The sequence below is a fragment of the Lissotriton vulgaris genome, chromosome 1_1 (assembly GCF_964263255.1).
Source record: "Lissotriton vulgaris chromosome 1_1, aLisVul1.2, whole genome shotgun sequence".
Classification (NCBI taxonomy): domain Eukaryota; kingdom Metazoa; phylum Chordata; class Amphibia; order Caudata; family Salamandridae; genus Lissotriton; species Lissotriton vulgaris.
In genome coordinates this window covers 329,367,291-329,390,088 of record NC_141685.1, presented here as the reverse complement: position 1 = coordinate 329,390,088, position 22,798 = coordinate 329,367,291, and the positions used below count along the sequence as shown (strand labels likewise).

Sequence of the window (22,798 nt, the reverse complement as noted above, 5' to 3'; positions counted from 1 at the left end):
TGTGGCCGTAGCTAAAGAAATGTTACAAACCTCTGCTAGTGAGGGGACTAAAATTGGTGCAAGTTCTGCCAGGCGCACCTGATTTAGTCTGCACCAGCACAGCTTCCACTTGCTCTGTGGTGATAGTTGTGAAGGAGTCGAGCCTGGGTAGTGAAGGGTCCCTCTCAGGAGGGGCCAACCCCTTTGATGCTTCTCCTACCCCTAGAGAGCTGTAGATTTTATCAATCTTTTCCTTGAAATGATTTGCTAAAACATCACATAACATTGGTGTCGGGGGAATAGAGGGAGTATTTACTTTAGGGTTTGGGGGCCAGTGTTGGAGCCCTGGGGCCGTTTTTGTTACCGGAGATTGGCAATATCAGCCCCCTGTAACAAAATCAGCCAAAACCAGCGCTAGCAAACAGCTCGGCTGCACTCCCAATCCCCCTTCACCCCCCCGGGGGGCCAGCCGAGCAGTTTGCCAGGGCCGGTTTCGGTTCCCAGTACGGACCTCCCAACATGGCTAACACATCAAACAAAGTCTTGTCATGCTCTTCACAGGTGCAGCCAAAAATCAGAATGTCAACTTGAAAGAAGAATACATTGGGAATATCTTTGGAATTTGGTGCATGATTCGCCTGAACACACCAGATGCAGACACCTTTAAAAATAGACTGCACTTATATCTAAACTAGCAGCCAGCCCCAGCGTTGCCCGGGGCAGAAGGGGGCTGGGTGCAGCATTTTAAGGCTCTGTGCACTCCCGCCCGCCCCGACATTGCCCAGACCGCATCCCTCCCGCCTCCCGCCTCCCCCCGCCGCCCACCCCGGCATTGCCCAGCCAGCCTCCTGCCTCCCGCCCGCCTCCCGCCTCGCGCCTCGATCCTCCCGCCCACCTCCCGCCTGCCTTTGCCTTACCTGGGCCGCCCGCAACGGACTTCACCGCCACTCCTCGCTGCTCTTTGCCTTACCTGAGCCGCACGCTCCGGACTTCACCGCCACTCCTCGCCGCACGTCACCGCTCCTCCCCGCATGTCGTCATCACGTCTAGGTCGCGGTCAGCGCTACGTCGCGGCCGGCGCTAGTTTTAGGGGACTACTTTGTTTTGACATTTTAATTTACGTTTTTTTTTTATTTTATGTCGCCTATGTCCATCTACGCACCCTGAGGATTCCAACAATGTATTGGGTGTGTGGATTGGCGCTGTGGTTCCCGTGTTTACCTTGCCAAAAGGTTTCTGTTCTCTCTTTATACTAGTAGTATAGATACACCTTCAGTAAAGAAATTTAAAGATTTTGAAGTGTCATGGAGATCAGTCTGAAAGTAAGACAGATACAAAACCAAGGTTGGAGTAAAGATGCTCTCAATGGGTATCCCCTGCATTCCCCTTAGCATCGACTGCCATGATGCTTGGTCAGGGTGATTCAACCCCTACCTTTATCATCAGCCGTTCTGATGAGGCCAACCAAGCAAAAATGAACCATCCTTGGAAGCATATACCTTAGTCTGTGTGCTATTCTCTTTCTTTACATTCAAGACTGGTCTGAAAGTACCCGTCTGTAACTATTGACTTACCAGTCTTCTTTAGCCAAACCTCAGGAAGTTACTGTTTTTTTCTCCTGATTAACTATAGCTACTCATTGCCTGTCAGTGTGCCTGGCACCCGAGTCAGCCATTACTCTAACCCACTTGTTCCCATTTAGTATATTACACATAACCCACGTCTTTCCATTTAGTATATTACACTAACAACCATTACTGTACATCTCACCAACTTCACACACATCCTTCATTTCTTTATCAGGACTGGGTCTAAACGTATGCTCATTGACGCTCACTCCACCCTTTCCTCTGTACACACAAGAAGGAAGAGGTGTGACGCAGCAGCCAGAGCTGCTGACTCCGGAGCACAGGGCACATGGTCAGGGCACATGGTTTGATCCCCCGGTGCCCACGGTTTGATCCCCTGGTGCCGGCGGCAGCTATACTCAGCATCATGTGACTTCTCAATCACTTAATCTCCCCAATGGCCCCCCAGGACCTAGATACCCTTAGGGGTGAGAAGTTTGCCCTTTACAAATGTGGCATTATTATAATTATAAGCAAAGCAGCCTCTTCCCTTGCATTTTCAGCACCCTTGTATCACTTCTGGGCAGTTCTTAATCATAGGCTCATGACCACTCAGTTAACATCCAAACAATGGGAGCACATCCTCTTTTATGAAATAAGGGTTTGGGTTTCACCCCCTTTGTATTTATCCTCCTTTGAAGCCCTCTATCATACCGTGTTCGCCTTATGTTCATTCAGAAATGACTGTCTCAAGGCAAGTGATAGGGAGGTGGAGCGTAATCTTCAATGGCTGGTGGAAGTTTAGGAGGTGGTTAATGTAGGCGGGTCCTTGGTTGTTTAGAGCCTTGTGTGTGTGGGTCAGCAGCTCCACTTGGCATGTTTTCTGTACGGGGAGCCAGTTGAGTTGCTTGAGGTGGGGTGTGATGTGGATTTGTCAGGGAAGTCAAAGACGAGTCTGGCTGCAATGTTCTGTAGGATTTGAAGACTCCATTGGAGGTGCGCAGCGATTCCTGCATAGAGAGCGTTTCCATAGTCTAGTTAGCAGGTGATGAGGGCCTGCGTCATGGGGCATCTCATTTGCAAGGGTAGACACTTGAAGATCTTATGTAGCATGCACAGAGTGAGGAACCAGGCAGAGGAGACTATGTTGGTCTGTGATTTCATAGTGATTTGGTTATCTATGATGATTCCAAGGTTTCTGGTGAATTTGGTGTGCATGGGTGCAGATCCCAGGTCTGAGGGACAACAGGCGTCAGTCCACGGGTTGCTGTTGTTACCAAAGATCAGTACCACCATGTTGTCCGGGTGAAGCTTCAGGTACCTGATCTTCATGTAGTCAGCGACGTTTGTCATGCACCTGTGGAAGTTGGTCATGGTGCTGGTAAGGTCATTGGTGAGGAAGAGGATAAGTTGAGTATCATCTGCTTAGGATATTATGTTGAGGCTGTGAGATCTGATGATGTTGGCCAGTGAGGGCATATATGTGTTGAATAGTGTGGGGCTTGAGGATGAACCCTATAGTACACCACAGAAGATAACCTTTGGTTTGGAGTTTGGAGAAGATGGGTGTAGGTGGATCCTCAGAGTTTTCCCAGTGACGAAGGGGGTGATCCCCTTGGATGCTGATGTGGTGGAGACTCTCGATCAACATATGCTGTGATAAGGTGTCGAAGGCTGCCGAGAATTGAGGAGGTTGAGAGCTCCCGTTTCTCCTCAGTCGAGGAAGGTCTGGATGTTGGTGGTGGCTGTAATCAGGTCAGTCTCAGTGTTATAACTGCTGTGGAAGCCAGATTGGGAGGCATCAAGTAGCTGATTCTGCTCCAGATGTGTCATGGGCTGGGAATAGGAGCAATGAGATTGGCTGGTAGTTTTTAAGTACACTGGGGTGAGACAGTTTTTTTTAGCTGTGGTCTGACTTCAGCATGTCTCAAGGCACCTGGAAACGTTGCCAAAGTGATTGAGATGTTCAGAAGGGTGGTGAGTTCCTGGCCAATCTTTTGGTTTCCAAGATAGAAGATGTGGTCTGGGCATGGATCCATGGGAGTTCCAAAGTGGATGGATTTCATGATGGAGGGTCCAGAGGTGGTTCCAGGTGGTCAGTCTGTAGTTCATATCAGTTACGGTGGGGGCGTGTCTGTTGAGGAAGCCCGTGGGTGTAGTCTCTGGTTCGAAGTTTCTGTTTATGGTTGCAATCTTGTTGTGGAAGAAGTGGGAAAGCTTGTTGCACTGCTCTTGTCAGGACGTGATGTTGTTTTCACCTGCAGCTGGGCTGGATAACTCCTTAATGGTGTTGAAAAAATCCTTGCCATTGTTGGTGCTAGCTTTGATGTGAGTTCCAAGGCTGTCTTCTTTGCTGCCCTGCATGGTCGGAGGTTGAGGGAGGTCTTGAAGGCTGCTCTGTCGGAGGCATCCTTGCTGTCACAGGTTTTGCTGTTGTGAGTTCTTGAGTCAGCTGGCAATTTTGGAGGATCTTCTCTGCTTGTTGTTCTTGATGGGTGTGATGTTGTAGGCGCAGTGGGTGATCCAGGCATTGAAGTTCTTAAGTCCCTGTTCAAAGTTGGTGGTGGCAGCTGGGTTGGAGGTTTAGAGAGAGTCCGTCCAGCTGGTCTCTGAAATTTTGTGCCAGCTGCAGTAAGGGGCACTGGGCATTAAGTGTGAGCGGATAATCCGTTCCGCTCGCGGATTTTCGGTAAATTCGCGATCCGCGAACTCCCGCGAATTTACTGAAAATCCGCGAGATCCGCGAGCGGCGGATTTCGGGGGCAAAAGTTCAAACCTGTTGAACTTTTAACTATTTTAGGATGGCGCCGGCAAGCTGCCAGCGCCATCCTAAAATAGTTACTAAGTTAGCTTCAACAGGAAGCACTAATAGATAAAATAAAGCAGGTGCTCGAGCACCTGCTTTATTTTATCTATTAGTCCTTCCTGATGAAGTTTATTTAGTAACTATTTTAGGATGGCGCTGGCAGCTTGCCGGCGCCATCCTAAAATAGTTAGTTAGGCTTAACGATGTGTGTTTTGTCGAGGCTGGGTAGGTGTGGGTTCTCTTCAAATCGATCATCGAAAATGAGCTATGATGCTTGATGGGGGCCTTTGCATAATTGACTTTCACTAGCTCAATCCCTGTGCAGTTCCTGTGACCACGAGCTCCTCTGATCCGTGCCTGTCCTTTTATACACACAAGAGGCATGTGAACTCGCATATAAGCCCTGTCCGTTTGGCCCCTCCCCACACACTAGTGGTGTGTGCACCGTCTTCGCGCCCTTTACCCACTTGATGGACAGCTCACTCGAGGGACCCCGGCGCTCTTTGGTGTGATGGCAAAGTTAATCAGCCCCCCCAAAAAATTTGTGTTTTGTCGATGCTGGGTAGGTGTGCGCTCTCCCCATATCTATCGTCGAAAATTCGCTATGATGCTTGATGGAGGCCTTTGCATAATTGACTTCCACGAGCTCCATCCCTGTGCAGTTCCTGTGACCACGAGCTTCTCTGATCCGTGCCTGTCCCTTTATACACACAAGAGTGAACTCGCATATAAGCCCCGTCCGTTTGTCCCCTCCCCACACACTAGTGGTGTGTGCCCCGTCTTCGCGCCCTTTACCCACTTGATGGACAGCTCACTCGAGGGACCCCGGTGCTCTTTGGTGTGATGGCAAAGTTAATCAGCCCCCCAAAAAATGTGTGTTTTGTCGAGGCTGGGTAGGTGTGCGCTCTCCCCATATCTATCGTCGAAAATTCGCTATGATGCTTGATGGAGGCCTTTGCATAATTGACTTCCACGAGCTCCATCCCTGTGCAGTTCCTGTGACCACGAGCTTCTCTGATCCGTGCCCGTCCCTTTATACACACAAGAGTGAACTCGCATATAAGCCCCGTCCGTTTGTCCCCTCCCCACACACTAGTGGTGTGTGCCCCGTCTTCGCGCCCTTTACCCACTTAATGGTCAGCTCACTCGAGGGACCCCGGCGCTCTTTGGTGTGATGGCAAAGTTAATCAGCCCCCCAAAAAATGTGTGTTTTGTCGAGGCTGGGTAGGTGTGCGCTCTCCCCATATCTATCGTCGAAAATTCGCTATGATGCTTGATGGAGGCCTTTGCATAATTGACTTCCACGAGCTCCATCCCTGTGCAGTTCCTGTGACCACGAGCTTCTCTGATCCGTGCCCGTCCCTTTATACACACAAGAGTGAACTCGCATATAAGCCCCGTCCGTTTGTCCCCTCCCCACACACTAGTGGTGTGTGCCCCGTCTTCGCGCCCTTTACCCACTTAATGGTCAGCTCACTCGAGGGACCCCGGCGCTCTTTGGTGTGATGGCAAAGTTAATCAGCCCCCCAAAAAATGTGTGTTTTGTCGAGGCTGGGTAGGTGTGCGCTCTCCCCATATCTATCGTCGAAAATTCGCTATGATGCTTGATGGAGGCCTTTGCATATTTGACTTCCACGAGCTCCATCCCTGTGCAGTTCCTGTGACCACGAGCTTCTCTGATCCGTGCCTGTCCTCTTATGCACACAAGAGGCATGTGAACTTGCATATAAGCCTCGCCCGTTTGGCCCTGCCCCTCACACTAGCGATGTGCACCGTTTTCCCACCCGGCCATTCCCCACACAATCCGCAAAATCCGCGAATTTGCAAATTCGCGAATTTTGCGGATTGCAAATTCGCAAAATTCGCGAATTGCGAATTCGCAAAATTCACCCATGCTTACTGGGCATCTAAGGGCTGGAGGTGCAGGGGCTGAAGATATTGAAGTGGATGATGGATTGATCGGTCCGTGTGAGTTGTTTGGTACACAGTCAAAATATCGAATCTTTAATTTCGACTTACACTTATATCGAGTTGCTAATATCGATGGGACAGAATATCGATGTCCAGAATATCGATGGCCAGAATATCGACCCTAAGGTAAGTAATATCGAAATTACTTACATCGATAGCATATATATCGATGTAAGTTATTTCGATTTACTAATATGTGTTAGAAATTTTAGTTAAGTATTTAAATTAATTGTTATAATATGTCTTTAATATGTTTTTATAAATAAAAAATATATAAAAGTAAATAATATGTTTTACTACCAGAGCGGGTTGTGGGTTTTTAGGGGAATAGGGTGGGAAGTAATTTATTTGTAATTAAATAATTATTTTTTAATGATTAATTTATTTTGCAATTACATATTAATTGGCAATGAATTATTTTATGTGATTAATTGATTAATTAATTGATAATTTATGTATATTTTTAAGTAAATTATATGTTTTACTACTGGAGCGGGTTGTGGGTTTATAGGGGAATAGGGTGGGAAGTAATTTAATTGTAATATTAATTAATTTTGGGTAAAGGAGTATTTTTAGGGTTCAGGGTCAGTTTTCAGTTTTTGGGTAAAGGGGTATTTTTAGGGTTCAGGGTCAGTTTTGGTTTTTTGGGTAAAGGGGTATTTTTAGGGTTCAGGGTCAGTTTTCAGTTTTTGGGTAAAGGGGTATTTTTAGGGTTCAGGGTCAGTTTTCAGTTTTTGGGTAAAGGGGTATTTTTAGGGTTCAAGGTCAGTTTTCAGTTTTTGGGTAAAGGGGTATTTTTTGGGTTCAGGGTCAGTTTTCAGTTTTTGGGTAAAGGGGTATTTTTAGGGTTCAGGGTCAGTTTTCAGTTTTTGGGTAAAGGGGTATTTTTAGGGTTCAAGGTCAGTTTTCAGTTTTTGGGTAAAGGGGTATTTTTAGGGTTCAGGGTCAGTTTTCAGTTTTTGGGTAAAGGGGTATTTTTAGGGTTCAGGGTCAGTTTTCAGTTTTTGGGTAAAGGGGTATTTTTAGGGTTCAGGGTCAGTTTTCAGTTCTTGGGTAAAGGGGTATTTTTTGGGTTCAGGGTCAGTTTTCAGTTTTTGGGTAAAGGGGTATTTTTAGGGTTCAGGGTCAGTTTTAGGTTTTTGGGTAAAGGGGTATTTTTAGGGTTCAGGGTCAGTTTTCCCTACTGTTGCATCCACTGGAGTGGGAATAGTAATTATTGTTAAGTAAGTATATATTATATATGATTTTTAAATATTATTTTTTTTATTAAATATGTATTAATATTTTTTTTTACCATTATTACATATATTTAAATATGTTTAAGTAATTAATAAGTATTATTTACAGTATTTTTTATGTTATTTTAAATCCCAAAAAATCGATATATTTGACAACGATATTTTTAACATCGATAATATTTTTTCGATATTTTGGTACTTACCATGTTGTACATAGGGCGTCTATATTTTTGCTATCGATATAATTACGCCGATATTTGTGTAGGTCGAAATTCTGTCTGTCGAAATTCTGTCATAGATCCGAGTTGTTTGACTTGGCTGTTTGACGCAGTTGCTTGTGGTGAAAATAGGGTACAGCGTATGTCTTGCGGTGTGCATGGGGTCATGGACAATCTGGGTCAGACTGAGGATACTGATACCATCAAGCAACCGGGCGGTGTTGTTGTGGTTGGGTCATTGATGTGAAAGTTGAGGTTGCAGAGGAAGATGCAGTCTGCAGTCCAGGGCTAGTTGCACACTGAAGTCTGAAATTATGTTGGAGAAGCTAGAGCACAGGCCAGGGGGTTGGTATGCGAGGGTGCCTCTGATGGGGGTCTTGTTGTCTGTTTGGAGATTAAAGGTGAGGTGTTTCATAGGTGGTGGTATTGCTGTTGGTAGTGGTGCACTGTACGATCTGGTTGTGGATCATGGCTGTTCTTTCTCTTGGCTTGTTCGTGAGGTGCTGCTTGGTGATTTTGTATCCATCGGAGTTCGCTTTAGGGATGTCAGCGGCGGATGCCAGGTTGAGCCTCGTCTCAGTGAAGAAGATGTTGAAGATGAGGTCCCATAACTCAGTGGAGTGCTTGCACATAGAGCATCTGTTGAGGAGTAGGCAGTGGAGTCAGTGGCTCACTTCTGGTGTGGTGTGTTGAGGGGTCGGTTTGGGGATTTGCGGCACAGCGGTGGTCGTGCTGGTGGAGGAGAAGGCGCATCTGGCACAGGAGAACGTTCCTACTGTAGTGGGGGCCTGGTCAGTGACTCTGCTTCGTTTGCAGACTTTTCTGCACTCCGCGCAGCATGCGAATTTCCGAAAAACTTTGATTTGCGGAACAGAGTTATTTTCCATGCTCACCAAAATTAGGTTGGTGAGCATGTGTGAGGAAAATCCAACGCTAGATCTCCTCCCAATGAGATTTCTCAATGCAGGCAGTTGCGAAACCTCCCATTGCTTTGAGGAAGCTGCCCCTTGAGTAGAACTTCTACTAGAGCAGCAGAAAGAAGCAGCACCCTCTTGTGCAGCGCATGGTGCAGTTCCTGCTGATTTTACAGTGCATGACAAACACCCAGCACTAAACATCAGTGTGAATGGCACAATGTAATGCACTCTGAAGCTTGCAGAACTGCACACAGGGCGGCTGGATTTTTGGGGCACTTCACGGGGTTCTGCCAACTCTGCCCAGGCCTACTGTAGAGTCATAGAGTTATTGCACCCAGCATTTAACAGGTGCAGTAAAGACTTCAAACCTCTCAAACCTCATAATGCTGATGTGAGCAGTAACAGGATGTATTTCAACTATTTAAAGTTCTTTGTCACTTGTAATGAGGGCTTCATTATTTGGCACTCTTTAATGGACAGTAACTGCCTCAAACATCTAATTTTCTCTGTATCTCTATATTTTATTGTTATACTATGTAACTCCTTAGGTGAACGAAATGTTTGTATCATGCATAGCCCCTGCTTGTTGGAACCCACACAACTCATGTATTTTTGATTGTAACCAATACATAGAAGCAGCCTTGTCTGAGCCACTTTGAAGAAACTCTCATTGAACTTGTGGCAACTGATTTATGCTTTACTCATATTCAAAGTTAATCAACAAAGGACAAGCAGTGTTTTTACCTCAACCTTGGGAGACTCTGTGAATGTGTGTTTTCATATTGTTATCCAAAGTCCTTCATTTTGGGATTAGGAATGATTTTCTCTTTCTCATAGCTTGTAAAATAAACGTTCTACGAAATATTGGCTCAGATACACAATTTGTTTCACAATCTGTGTATGCTCAAATTGGGAATAAATGCAGGTGGGGCGCTAGGAGGCCTGTCTGCACTGGAGGCCCTGGTATGTCAACGTTCATGCAGGGGATGGAAGTTACCACACATGAATTCAAATCTACCCCTATCTTAGGGGTAAGAATTTAATGATTTCTATGATTTTCCTTTTCTCTGAATATGCCTTTTAAACACCACTGGAGAAAGCAGCCTTTAGCCACACAAGTTGTGGGTCAGATAACATCACTATGCCCATGTCCCTCCCCCGCATAGCTCGTGAGAGCCAACAAATCCTAAAGTGGCTCAGCCATTCTCATAGCATTATCATTCAGCACTGAGCTGCAGAAAGGAGTGAAAAAAGTGTGCTGTCAGAATGAACCTTCTCCAGCATGCAAGTTCTGTTTGTGAATGAATACCTAGAGACAGGGGCAAATATTCCGCGAGTCGGCAAAAGGCAAATTCTGTCTGAAAAACTGTAATCTTGCTGCAGGTTTTGCAATGGCTAAAGCATGAACGCTGTAAACCAATGGCAGAACCAATTGACAGTTAGTTCCTAAGGACCACGGATTGTTGCGTTCGGAAACCTATGCAATCCTGCTTCTGTTAAAGTGCTCAAAAGCAGTCATTCACATGTTTGGCTGTCTGACACAATATTGCTGATTTATCCATATTTCACACAACATAATGCAGCAAGACATTTTACTGCACTGTGTGAAAGGAAGAAAGTAGGAATATGCCATATTTACCAATATTGAACGCATTCCTGTTCTCTGTCTGTGGTGGCTCACAATCTGCATCCTAGTGCCAATGCAGGCACCCTTGCACCGATAATTTAGATACAGCCCAAATCTGTGCTATCACTAGATTACTGCACTGTTAGTAACACTAAAGTCCCCCCAAAATTAAGATATCTATCTTCATTAAACAGGCAACACATTCAAATCTCACCATTTCACTGTGTCCTGGTCTCCTATGATATCTTTAAGCTCTTGTCTGCATTTCTCTTGGTGTTCCGGGTACTTGGCCATACAGTATAAGATCCAGGAGATGCCACTCGATGTCGTATCATGGCCTTCAAACATGAAGGTATCCACCTCAGCACGCAGATCTTCGTCCGATAACAATTCTCCATTTTCATCCTAGGAGTTCACAGACTCTTGGTTACAAACATATTAGACATATTAGAGTGCAACTCTATCAGGTTTAAGCTTCAGGAGTCAGCCCTGAAAGAATGTGCTACAGGTGTATGAGAGTGATGTTGATTTGAATGTGTGTTTTATGCTTTATAAGACCTCTGATTGCAGGGTTTAGGAAGAGAACCCCTGCCTGTTATTGTTTGGCAGACTTATGGCAGTGTAGTAGCAGGCCTGCCTAGCAGGTCTGTCTGGGGTATGGAAAATGGTTTGCGTCATCATTCCTAGGGATGGACAGGCACTGCCAGCCTGGGTGTGTCAGAAAGTAGATGGATTTATTTTGCCTGACTAGGTAGTTTTGCTGAGTGATTGAGGCAACTTCCTGACTAGAAATGTGTGTTCAATTGGGGTTCAGGAGTTTTAGGGTTCATTTCTCAACCCTGAAGCCCTGATGCACCCACCCCAACACTTTCCTAAGTAAAGAAGGCTCCATGGGCGACTAGTGGCAAGGTCTCTCTACTTCATCATGTTAGGAGGGAGAAGGTTTTGCCAATGGGAGTTACTTCTCCTTGGCATACGGCTGGGCAGAAGAACGTTACCGGACCAATACAAGTTACATCATGTTTAATTTGCAAGAAAATCCACTTTTGTTCAGCTCTGCATCTGTGGATACAGGACAAATAAGGCAAAAACTAAAGGCCATTCATAATAGAGTTCCCCGAGCCAAACATAGTACAGTTGCAGATGAAAGTCACACTGAGCACACTGATAGTCATTTACATTGTCCAAATATCCAGACACTTTTGAATAAAGGTCAAATTCAAATTCTTTATTCGAGTTTGTCACCTGTCAACTGTAGCCAGGTAAAGATTTCAAGACACAGCTTGATCTTAAGTATAGTGTCAGAAAACCAGCCAACATGTGTTTCGTCATGCAACGTAATGCACAGTAGACTTCTTCAGGGCCTATAATCTGTCGGGTTCTAATCTAGGACCCTGATCGATACTGTGACCTTATGCCCCTATACGGCTATAATCCCTTTGTACCCCTATATTGGCATAACCGATCAAATGCAATATTCAGAAACTCATCTCTGGCCTCACACGAACAGAGCCACATTTCAGAATCGCTTCCTCTGCAACTTCCTTTGCAGCTCATTAGTGCAAATGACACAGCAGAAGTCACTATCTAAGATTCCTAGATTAACACTCCGAGTTCTTCAACAAGATAAAAACTCAGCAACCTGGGAAAGCCCCGCTTGCTATGTTTTGATTAGTAATAGAACTCTAATGAGCACTGAGAGATGATCACTTCCTAGTGACATCTTTATTGACGTCTTATGTCCAAAAACTTACGTCAAACAAGGCACCTTTCAGGTATAAATATTACCAACGTTGCCTTAAGCAAATGCTAGCTAGCTGCCTCGATAATATCGCTGTCTCGCTGATACTGATGCTATCGCTGCAAACGAGCGAACGATGGTGTGGTGAACAGAGGAGCTGAACAGCCGTCCCTTACAGAGCCCAGCAGATGCAACCAGCCCGCGGACGCTGCCCCTCCTCCTCCTCTTTGACGCGCTGAGAAAGACGCTGTCTTTTCCCCTGCCGAGAAACCCAGCTCCGGCGTTTCCAGCCTACTCTTGCGAGTGACTGGGATATCGAGTCCCTGGAAGGAGATACCAGACCTCCAACATTCTATTCCAGAGGTATGGTGTTGACTAAACCCTTAGAGAGAATTCTTGAAGCAAACCTTGGCAAAACCAACTTAACTAAAGCTCATTACTTACTCCCTTCCACGTGTTAGGCTTAGGTCAGGTACACTGGGGTAGGCGTAGTTAGAAGCACCAGTTGAGTACGTTAGCTAATGTATATATGAATGTATATATGTTTTATTCATTTTAAACCATTGTATGGCTAAGAAACCATATCAATGCTTTTACAGTATTATTTCGCAATCCTCATTTTACTGTACGCACTTTTTATAGTAACAAGTCTTGCAATTGTGGCAATTCATTTCTCTTGTATGAGAAGAAAGACTGTTCAATAAATAATACCTTTTATTGAAAACGCCTGTCTCTCTATTCTCTACATATTGTGAAAGTAATCTGCACAACAACTGACTGAGTAAAATAACTGTCTATTGTTTCACACGACTCTAGAGATTGACTCTTATCTGAGGAGCAAAGTTGTCATGTTACACGGTTGTTGGAAAACTGAATCCCTTCTTGGCTGTGCCAGGGGAGCTGATCACTTCCTATTCAGTCAAGAAAGTTTCCAGTGACCTCTGAGCTAGTTGGTAACAAACCCAATTAAGTTTAGCATAGTCAGTAGAGGCCTGGAAGATCCGCACTTCTACGTCGATACTACTGTTTATGTTATTCCAATGCGCAGGGCCTATTGGGAAAATAGGAACTACACTACATGGCGCCCAAACGTTTGGTAAAGCGATAAACTAACGCAAGATGTTAGAGTAACTCAGTCGTGCATTTTTCACACAGACCCCTTTCTCCCGTAAATACTCCAACAGACGTCTGGAGTGGGTGAAAGGTTAAAATCCGCCCGACCTTAGTAGGAAGAGATTCCTATGTAAAGCTCTGGTTTATTCAACGTTGAAGGATACAGTGTTCCAAAATATTGTGCACCTAATCTTTGTCTCCTTGGAGACCTGCTCTGCAAAACCTGCATTTATAAAATGTCAGTAGAAAACAACGGAACTAATGCCGCAGTAGATGCGACTCAGCAGGGTCCCGACGGGACTACTGAACCGGGTGCAATAATCATCCCGGCACATTTAAGAAAATCTATAACGTCAAAACTTATAGAAAATGGACTGACCACACAAGGTGGCACAGTCGTCTTTGTGATAGAGGCACACGAATATCGGCAGACAGAGGTATTCTATTCATGGATAAAATTTCCAGCGGCAAACGCTGCAACACACGAGTTCCACTACTATATAGTAGGGGATCCACCAGAAGAGTACGCTCCTTTCGAGGAGATTGAAATCCCATTAAAATACCAAGAGCACCTGCTCTGGTTTAAAGGCGCCCTAAAACATAATGATCATATTACCAGGCTCGGTCCACTAGGTAGACCAGGAGCAACGTGGCCGGTTCTAGCCAGCTACACACCACATCCGGACATTGATAAAATGTCTAGAGAAGAACTTTTAGCACAGCTAAAAACACTAATTAAAATACATAAGCAATTAGTCCAATATGTAATGCGGACTGCAACAGTCCAAACAGCTGTTAATACACCACAGCTGACCCCTCATCAGGGGAACACCAATAAAATTACACCACAGAACATACAGTCATGTCTTGGTAAAACACCCATAAAACGGGAACAAATTCCATTCTGGTTAGCGCAGAAAATCACTCAAATAGAGGCAGTATTTCCGAATACTACCCCTATTGAGAAACACAGGATTCTGACCATCTGCCTTCCAATGGGGGTCGCACCACACGTGGAGGACTGTGACACTTGGGGTACAGTCTTTGCTTCCATTTACACAAAAACACATGGTGTTCCGTCTATGGCGGTAATACCAGATGTGCTAAAACAGATTCAAAATGAATACGGTCCAGAACCTGCTTTAACTCTTGGTATGAAATTACTGAAAGACTTCAATCAGGTCTCGGCTATATTACTAGCCAACATAAAAGGAGAAGCAGCATCTGTGGCGATCCGCCAGAAGTTGAAGGAAACAGATATAACAGATCAACCAATTGAGCTTGCCAGAATCATAGAGAAATGCTATGAAGAATTAGGTAGAGACAGCTTGGGTGGGAAACCAGTAAAACCCCAACTGCTCGAAAATCCTGAAAAATTATTTATTAAAAATAATTCAAACACTCCTAAAAAGAGTTGGGATAGAAATAAACAATCCACTCCCAAGGAAAAAGTTTTCCAGTCCAGAGGAAGGTCTTCTCGACGGAGGGAAAGAACTCCGACTCGAGAACACCAGTCTCCCCAGAGGGAGCCCTCTGAGAAAAGATACAACCTTAGAAATAGAGATAATTTGAAAAAGCCTGATAGATATCAAAGTATTGATACACGTCCCTCTCGATCTTTTTCGCAGAAATCGGAAAGAAGAGGACGGTCAGACCCAGGAGAGCACACCAAGTCCAAAGACAAGGAACCTGCTCAAAGTAAAAAGTTACAATTTCCAAGAAAGAAGGTAGCCAGTATTAGAGTAATCAACCATGCCGAGAATACTGAGGACACAGTTGAAAAACGGGGAGTGGGCACAGACAATGCTAGACAGTGCAGCAGAAATCAGTATAGCCCGCAAGATCCTGATGAGTCATCTGGAGACAGTGGACACAAATGAATACATTCAGGTTGAAACTGCCGACACCAGACTTAGCGAGCCCCATAAAATATACGAAATAACATTGCGTATAGAGGGTGATAAGACTAGGAAAATAAGGGGTCTATTTTGGGATAAACTCTCAAAAGCCTATGATATTCTGTTAGCTGAAAAAGATTGGCCCCCAGAGTTTGTCAGGGAGTGCCCTCGTGGCGAAGAAATGATTATGCCTGCCTTCTCGAATCATATTCCGATTCACAAAAAATATACTTATGCAAGAAAATGGGCAGTAGCCCAGGCACCAGCATTATATAAAAATCATGTAGGATGGGATAAGGACTCTCCTCCTCACAAAATCCAGTTAAAAAGTCAACCAACTGCACAAAGGCAGTATCCCATTAAGCAAGAAGCTAAAAAAACAAGTCAGGGAGATTTTAGATCAACTTGAATACCAGGGGGTGATTGAAACATGCACCTCTCAAATGAACAATCCTTTGTTTCCTGTCTCCAAGCCAGACAATTCATATTGTCTAGTTTTGGACTACAGACACCTTAATGCATCTTGCAAAACTTTTGCAGTACAAAATTCACATAGTGCTGCACTAATGAATAACATAGTTAGGAAAAAATATAAAAGGACATTAGACATATCTAATGGTTTCTTTTGTCAAAATATTGCACCAGAAAGCAGATACTTGACCGCTTTCTCAGTAATGGGGTCTCAGAAAAATTTCTGTAGGCTCCCACAGGGATTCAAGAACAGCCCAGGACTATTCTCAGCTAGAGTAACAGAGTTACTACAAATGTATGATGATGAAGCATTATCTTACGTAGATGATATCTATCTCACAGACGACGACTTGGAGACTCACTTGAAAAGAGTGAACACCATTATACTTGGGTTCGCAGCAGAGGGTTACATATTCAACTTTAAAAAGTCTCGAATTGCCCATCTGACAGTATTATTTTTAGGATACAAATTATCAAGTGAAGGGAAAAGCCTAGCGGACAACTTCTTAGAGAAGTGCGTTGTACTCCAAGCTCCAAAAACGCTGAAGAATTTACAATCGATTCTAGGCTTCCTGAATTTCGGTAGAACTTACATTCTAAATTACGCAGAGAGGGTTAAACCTCTCTACGAACTAATTAAACCTGATTTTAAACCAATCACCTGGACTCAGAAACACACAGAAATTTTGAGATCACTGCAAACAGACATGTTAGCAAAAACAAAATTAGATACACGTGACAACACACGCAATCTTGTAATCCGAGTCATCCCAGGAAGATGCGGATTCACGTACCTGACCTCTAATGAGGGAGAAAAGGTACCAATAGCTTACAAATCACATTTGTACACAAAGGCTGAAATAAAATTCAGTTCAACTGAGAAAATTCTAACTGCGGTTCAGACGGCTGTAGCAAAAGAAAGGGCCCTAGCACAAGGTAAACGAATAATAATCGTTACGGCTTTAGAAGCGGTAACTAAAGCAAGCATTCCTAATGCTAAAGCTTTGCATCCAAGATGGATCCAGTGGGTTAATTCTCTTGCTGCAATAGACGTAGTTTACGAATTTGATCCTAACTTAAAGACACAGGAATTTTTACAATATGAATATGAATGTCCTCTGCCAATTGAAATACTGCCTCTAGAAGAATATGGAAGTATTATATATACTGACGGATCAGCACAACCCGCAGTTGGGGGCAAACAAGCTTACAGTGCTGCGTGCGCGATTGTTAAAGGTCGTTGGGACAAAGGAAAATTTAGACCAATGGTCACTAAAACACAATCTCTAGGAGATTGCTCAGCTCAACGAGCTGAATTGGTAGCATTTAAGATGGCGCTAGAAAATACCGATCGCGAATTCCCCACACTAATAGTGTGCGATTCTTATTATTGCGTACAATATTATAATGAATACTTGCAGAATTGTGTGGAAAATGGTTTCAAAGATGTGAAAGGTGGCACAATCAAGCATAAAATGCTTTGGGAACAAGTAGTTCTTTTACAGACAGAACTACATAAGACTCACGTGATACACACTCTGAGTCATCAACGTGATGGCGTTCACGTTGCAGGGAATTCATTGGCTGATGAAGCCGCGAAGGCAGCTGTGCAAACGGCTTCCGTAGCTGCGATTACTCGGTCACAAACAAAAATAGACAGTGACATTCTACAAGCTGTCAGTGCGTCAGTAAAAGATGATAATACAACACTCCCAAAAGGCTTTCCAGAAAAGTACTTATATTTAACAGATACGAATAATGTTCCTTTTGCTCGAATCCCTGGAGTGGGGGATAGAGTAATTCCAAACATGGAACACAGGTTAGGACTAATAAAAGCGGCACACAAAGGGCTTGCTTCTGCACACGCTGGCGTTTCCGCAACAATATCACTATTAAAGCAGAGATATTGGTGGCCTCGCATAAGAATACAAACTAAGAAGTATGTATTAGAATGCGAAATATGCCAAAGAATGAAAGTATCAACTATAAAACGACCAGCACAGACACCCCTTCTCATCTCAGATAAACCATTTGCATGTGTTTACCTGGACCACTGTGGTCCCCTACAGAGGGACGGCAACTATAAATATATCATGGTCGCAGTGGACTCCTGTACGAGATTCATATGGATGTGGCCCCAGCGCTCGGCTGACGCCAGAACGGTCATAAATGATCTGCGAGTCTTTATCGGCACATACGCAATTGCCATGTTCCATTCTGACCAGGGTCCTACTTTCAGCTCTCGAGCTTATAAGGAGGCCATGGCCAGCATGGGAGTTGGGTTGCGGTATTCTTGGCCGTCACACCCCGAAGGGAACAGTGTGGTAGAAAGAAAAAACCGGGACATAAAGCAATCTATAACAGAGAAGGTATTAGGTTTGGGTGCTGGGTGGGTCAAACATTTAATAAGTGTCCAGTTAAGTCTTAACAACTTGCCAAGAAATTCTCTAAAAGGTTTCAGCCCATATGAACTATTGTTCGGAACTAGAATGCGAATTCAGGACTTAGATAGTCAGGTATCAGTGGTAGACGATAAGAAAACAGACTTTGACATCAAAGACGGTTTGGCTGTTTTACAGGACTTGAATGAAACAAGAAAATCCTTAAGCAACATAAAGTTAAAGCAAGAGCCAGCTACCACTGACGAGGCACCACCAGCACCAGCCCCAGCAAGGCCTGTCTGGATTCCAAAGATTGAGGATCTAGTCAGAGAAAAAATAGCCGTGAAGAAGGAGTTTGGGCCTTCTTACAGAAAAGCAGTGCCTGTCTTAGCAATCAACGGAACATGATCAGTAGTACTACCGCCCCTTGCTGGTAAAAAGGAGAACAGAGTTGTATCAATCGACCTGGTAAAACCACAAGCATGTGGCCTATAATCAACAGTAGGCCCAGTGGACTTCCAAGAAACAACAGAATACCCAAACTTGCAACAATCCAAGAGGTTCAAACTGAAAGACTAATCACATTCGATCAGCCTGCAGTGCACAGAGAGGGACTATGCAATAATGCCATGGAACTCGTGCCTCTTGAAACACAGATTGAAACAGTTCGTCAAGAAACACCAGTCTACAATGATGTGGCATCAGAATGTGCTACCGAAAGACAAATTGAAAGAACAATCCCAACAATTGACAGAACTGCCTCTGGCTACTTCATCAACTTCGACAACTTTTCTGAGGATCAAAGCAACCCCGAAGTGATGCCAGAAACAACAAAGACTTTTAAAGAAAAAGCAACAGAACTCTTTCAACAAATCAAAGAAGTATATCTGGATGCACCATTGATTGAGCATTGGATTATTTCAGGGGTATTCATACTCCTACTATGCCTAATTTTAGTTTTAATTTTAAGAAAGTTTATTACAATACAATGGACACAGCAAGTCAGAACATCAACTTAGTCCTCAAACCACACAGATCATCCCACGTGAAGAAAAGAGAACTGTCAACAGTAAATGTCACAGCCATTCCAATACCCGGTGGGGTAGTATGGGAGAAAACTGACTATGAAATCTATGGTCCGGTCGAGATCCTGAAGTATTCTCATCAATTCAAGGTTTCCTTAAGTGACTTTGTAAAACCTAGTACATTCTCTGATGATTGGGACTTTGAAAGTATTAATAATATGATGTCTGATTTAGTAATGTCAGCTAGATTCACAGAACATGATTATTTGCAAGGTTCGTCTAGTTATGAACAGATGTTCTGCTTCACACATTATGGTGACCATTACTTGCATAAATCTGCACAGCCTAGAAATGTTTTTAAGTATAATCAATGGGAACATTGTGCTAAACCACCTAAAAGCAGTTCTAAAACATTTTATGAGAAATTCCAGTACTTCTCAGGGTTTAACACCAGTGATGCAGAAACGTTTTATTACAAACTGTTAGATAAAGCAGGATTGAAAACAATGCTGACAAATACTAAATTGATATATTCAGAAGCATTTTATGAAAAAATGATGACATTTGGTTTTGATTATTGGAAAAAAAACATTGAAACAAAAACCATCTGGGGTACAAAAGATTGGCAAGTACAAGGCCTAGAAGCATTATTCAGAGCCTGCATGATCCCAGAACAAATGATGTTTTTAAATGAAACAATTCAACAAACAACCTGTCTTGGCCTAGCATAGATTAAAGACCTTAACAAACCGTCTATTCCAAAGCCAATACCTGAGAATACAACAACAGATATTGAGATAGACGTAACTACAATTTTACATTTAAACAGAACACATTATTGGAAAAAGTGGTTAATCTGGCCTACTGACACAAACAACTGTCAAGATAGATTCCTGAACAAAACACAGGGGTTAACAATGTCCAGACAAGACCCTAGATACTCCCAGAGACAACATCCAGGGATAGTAACAACATACAGTGTAGGGAAGCTGTGCCTTGAATGGCTAGAATCATCCACACTGGCTGAAATTAAGCAACACTTGTCTTTACTTAAAGATGGTGCTGATTTGCGCGATTTTATTATGGGACCACGCAAACAGCGTCAAAAGCGTTTCATAGCGACCAGTATCTATGCGGTTTACAACGAGGCTTGGAAAGTCACACAAATTGAAACAGCTGAAAAAATACGAGAAATTGATCGTATTAATTTGGAAAAATCACTTTCTGTAGTGGACAATGGGTTAATGACTCTGTCCTCCGGAATATATTCGTTGGACAATATTGTATCATCTGCCATTAATATAATAGACAAAGACTTGCTAATGTTACAGCATGGCCAGTCACAATTGCGTTCTATTGTACAGTTAGGCTGGACGCTGCAAAATCTTCGTTCAGGCTATGTGCCTTGGCGTTTAATCAACACAACGTCATTGTTTTCCATCTTTAACCTTACTGATAAACAAATCAGCTTGGCACAGAAAGGAGCAGACTATACAATCCTGAGCATCGAAAAACTTGAGAGATTACCTTTGACAATGTCAGAAAGTCCTGTCATTGAATGGATAATACACGGGATTATCACAATTCCGATAACAACTTTCCGATTTAAAAATTGCCTTGAATACATACCTACTGGCCAGTATGAACGATTGGGTAAAAGATACATTAAGTCAACATGGAAATTACCATACACACATTCATGCTATAGTGACAGCAACAAAAATGTATTTCTTAGTGGTGAGAACTGTAAACATTCACTAAGCGGTATACTTTTGTGCCAGGGTATTAATTTACACGGAGCCTGTGAAGGAAATTCTAACAACCTTTCATGCCACCAACATGTCACACCTGCAACGCAGATAGAGCCTTTCTTTATGCAACTCGCAAATGGGAGTTACATTCTAATAATGGATCACAGCTGTTGTGGCCTTTTGCCAGGGAAAGCCTATCTCGTAAGCGTAACTTCCATGGTCAAATGCTGTATGCAAGCATTGTTTCCGAGCAGCCCTGGAGACATAGAGACTCCCATTTGGCCTCGTTTGAATTTCTCTTCTATACGAATTGATACTTTAAGCAAAATGAAGTCTGTGCTTTTGCAGACAACAGTGCCCATCACGTCATCAAAAGAGACGTATGATCTCCTAGTTGCAAGGACGGCTACGGAGATACATGACCTTTTATCAACAAATTGCCCCGTGCATTTCACAGAAATGCTTAGCCAAATTCTTAACATGTCTAGTGCCATAGGCATCCAAGGCATATTTAAGACGATTTTTACGGGACTGCTAACACCATTTCAAGCAATTCTGGGAATCATTCCTAATTTTGTCCATTCAGTCTTTGGCGGCATACCCCTATTTTTGGGACTTGTAGCAGGCTTTTTATTTTTGACCCTCCTGCTCCGATATGGCAAGCCAAAGCTCAGACATGACTCCTACAAGGATGGAAGAAACGATCCTAGCAATCCGCTACCGGGACAGAATAACTAGAGTCCATGGATTGGCCAGGCTGAGAGATCTAAACATGACCTGGTTTCTTTCATTCAGACCTATATGGCAAACCTGCATCTTACCTGTGCTACGATGAATGCTATGCGGAGATGAGTGCGTGTTGGACACCTGTCTTGCACTTCCATCAGCAGTACCAATGGATATCGATACTTTGCTCAGTCCTGTAATGGCTCACGCATTGTGTTGTCCCCAGCGGCTACCAATCCTGATGACGGCATTCGTTGAGACTCCTGTACTACGACTAGGTGGTAACAGTGGAGCGAGTGACAAAAGCAACATCACCCAGGTACGACCTTCTGTGAGCATTGCTGATCCAGACTTTGATGATAGCAATCATTCTCACACCTGCCAAGTTACAGCACTATCGAATTTGGTCGAACTGTCACCTGATTTTGTATTTTTTGAGAGCCTGTCTGATATGATGTTCTCCCCTGAACAGAAACAATAACTTTTGAAAAGCATTCCGACACATAGCGTTCCCATGAACTCTGAATTCGGCCTTCAGTTTTGATCAACAAAAACTGCTAAAAGCGTTGGAACTCTATTCCCCCATTCACAAGAAAATATTTTTTGGATTGAACTATTTTTCATAATATTTTCCCCTTTTTCTGGCACAAAAATTCGTTGCTTAAAGTAGACCTATTCATAAAGAACAGAAGCTTCTACTATTTTTAGGTAAATCTAGAGACATAATAACTTTACACCAGCCTCTAGCACATTTTACAGCAATGCATTTATATGTGATGAAATTATCTCGCCTTTCTTTTCTGTATTAAGAGATATTTCATATGTAATTTTTTCTCTAAATCGTTCATTGATTACATATGCTATATTTTGAATGATTTCTATGCTTAAAGACGTACAGTACCTATATTTTCACGTATTTCAAATACGCCTATTTCAAATGCAAATATGTATTTTGGGGTGGGCAATGTTACACATGCATCTTATTGCTCTAGTTTTAGTAATTTGATGGACATAAATTCGTGGAGTGGGTGTCGCATTCTAATCTAGGACCCTGATCGATACTGTGACCTTATGCCCCTATACGGCTATAATCCCTTTGTACCCCTATATTGGCATAACCAATCAAATGCAATATTCAGAAACTCGTCTCTGGCCTCACACGAACAGAGCCACATTTCAGAATCGCTTCCTCTGCAACTTCCTTTGCAGCTCATTAGTGCAAATGACACAGCAGAAGTCACTATCTAAGATTCCTAGATTAACACTCCGAGTTCTTCAACAAGATAAAAACTCAGCAACCTGGGAAAGCCCTGCTTGCTATGTTTTGATTAGTAATGGAACTCTAATGAGCACTGAGAGACGATCACT

The 22,798-nt window shown here is 43.4% G+C and overlaps 1 protein-coding gene and 1 long non-coding RNA gene across 2 annotated transcripts in view; one reads left to right on the top strand and one right to left on the bottom strand.

Moving 5' to 3' along the window:
• The window catches only part of LOC147747130 (cytochrome P450 4B1-like), a 156,693-nt gene that overhangs the window by 57,150 nt on the left and 76,745 nt on the right, over positions 1 to 22,798 (bottom strand). Inside the window, exon 8 of the mRNA XM_086952388.1 lies at positions 10,539 to 10,729. Coding sequence (XP_086808514.1) covers positions 10,539 to 10,729 — 191 coding nt within the window. The remainder of the gene's footprint in view (positions 1 to 10,538; positions 10,730 to 22,798) is intronic.
• Positions 1 to 22,798, top strand: part of LOC147747131 (uncharacterized) — a 121,600-nt gene that overhangs the window by 29,614 nt on the left and 69,188 nt on the right. The gene's annotated exons all lie outside the window — the stretch shown is intronic.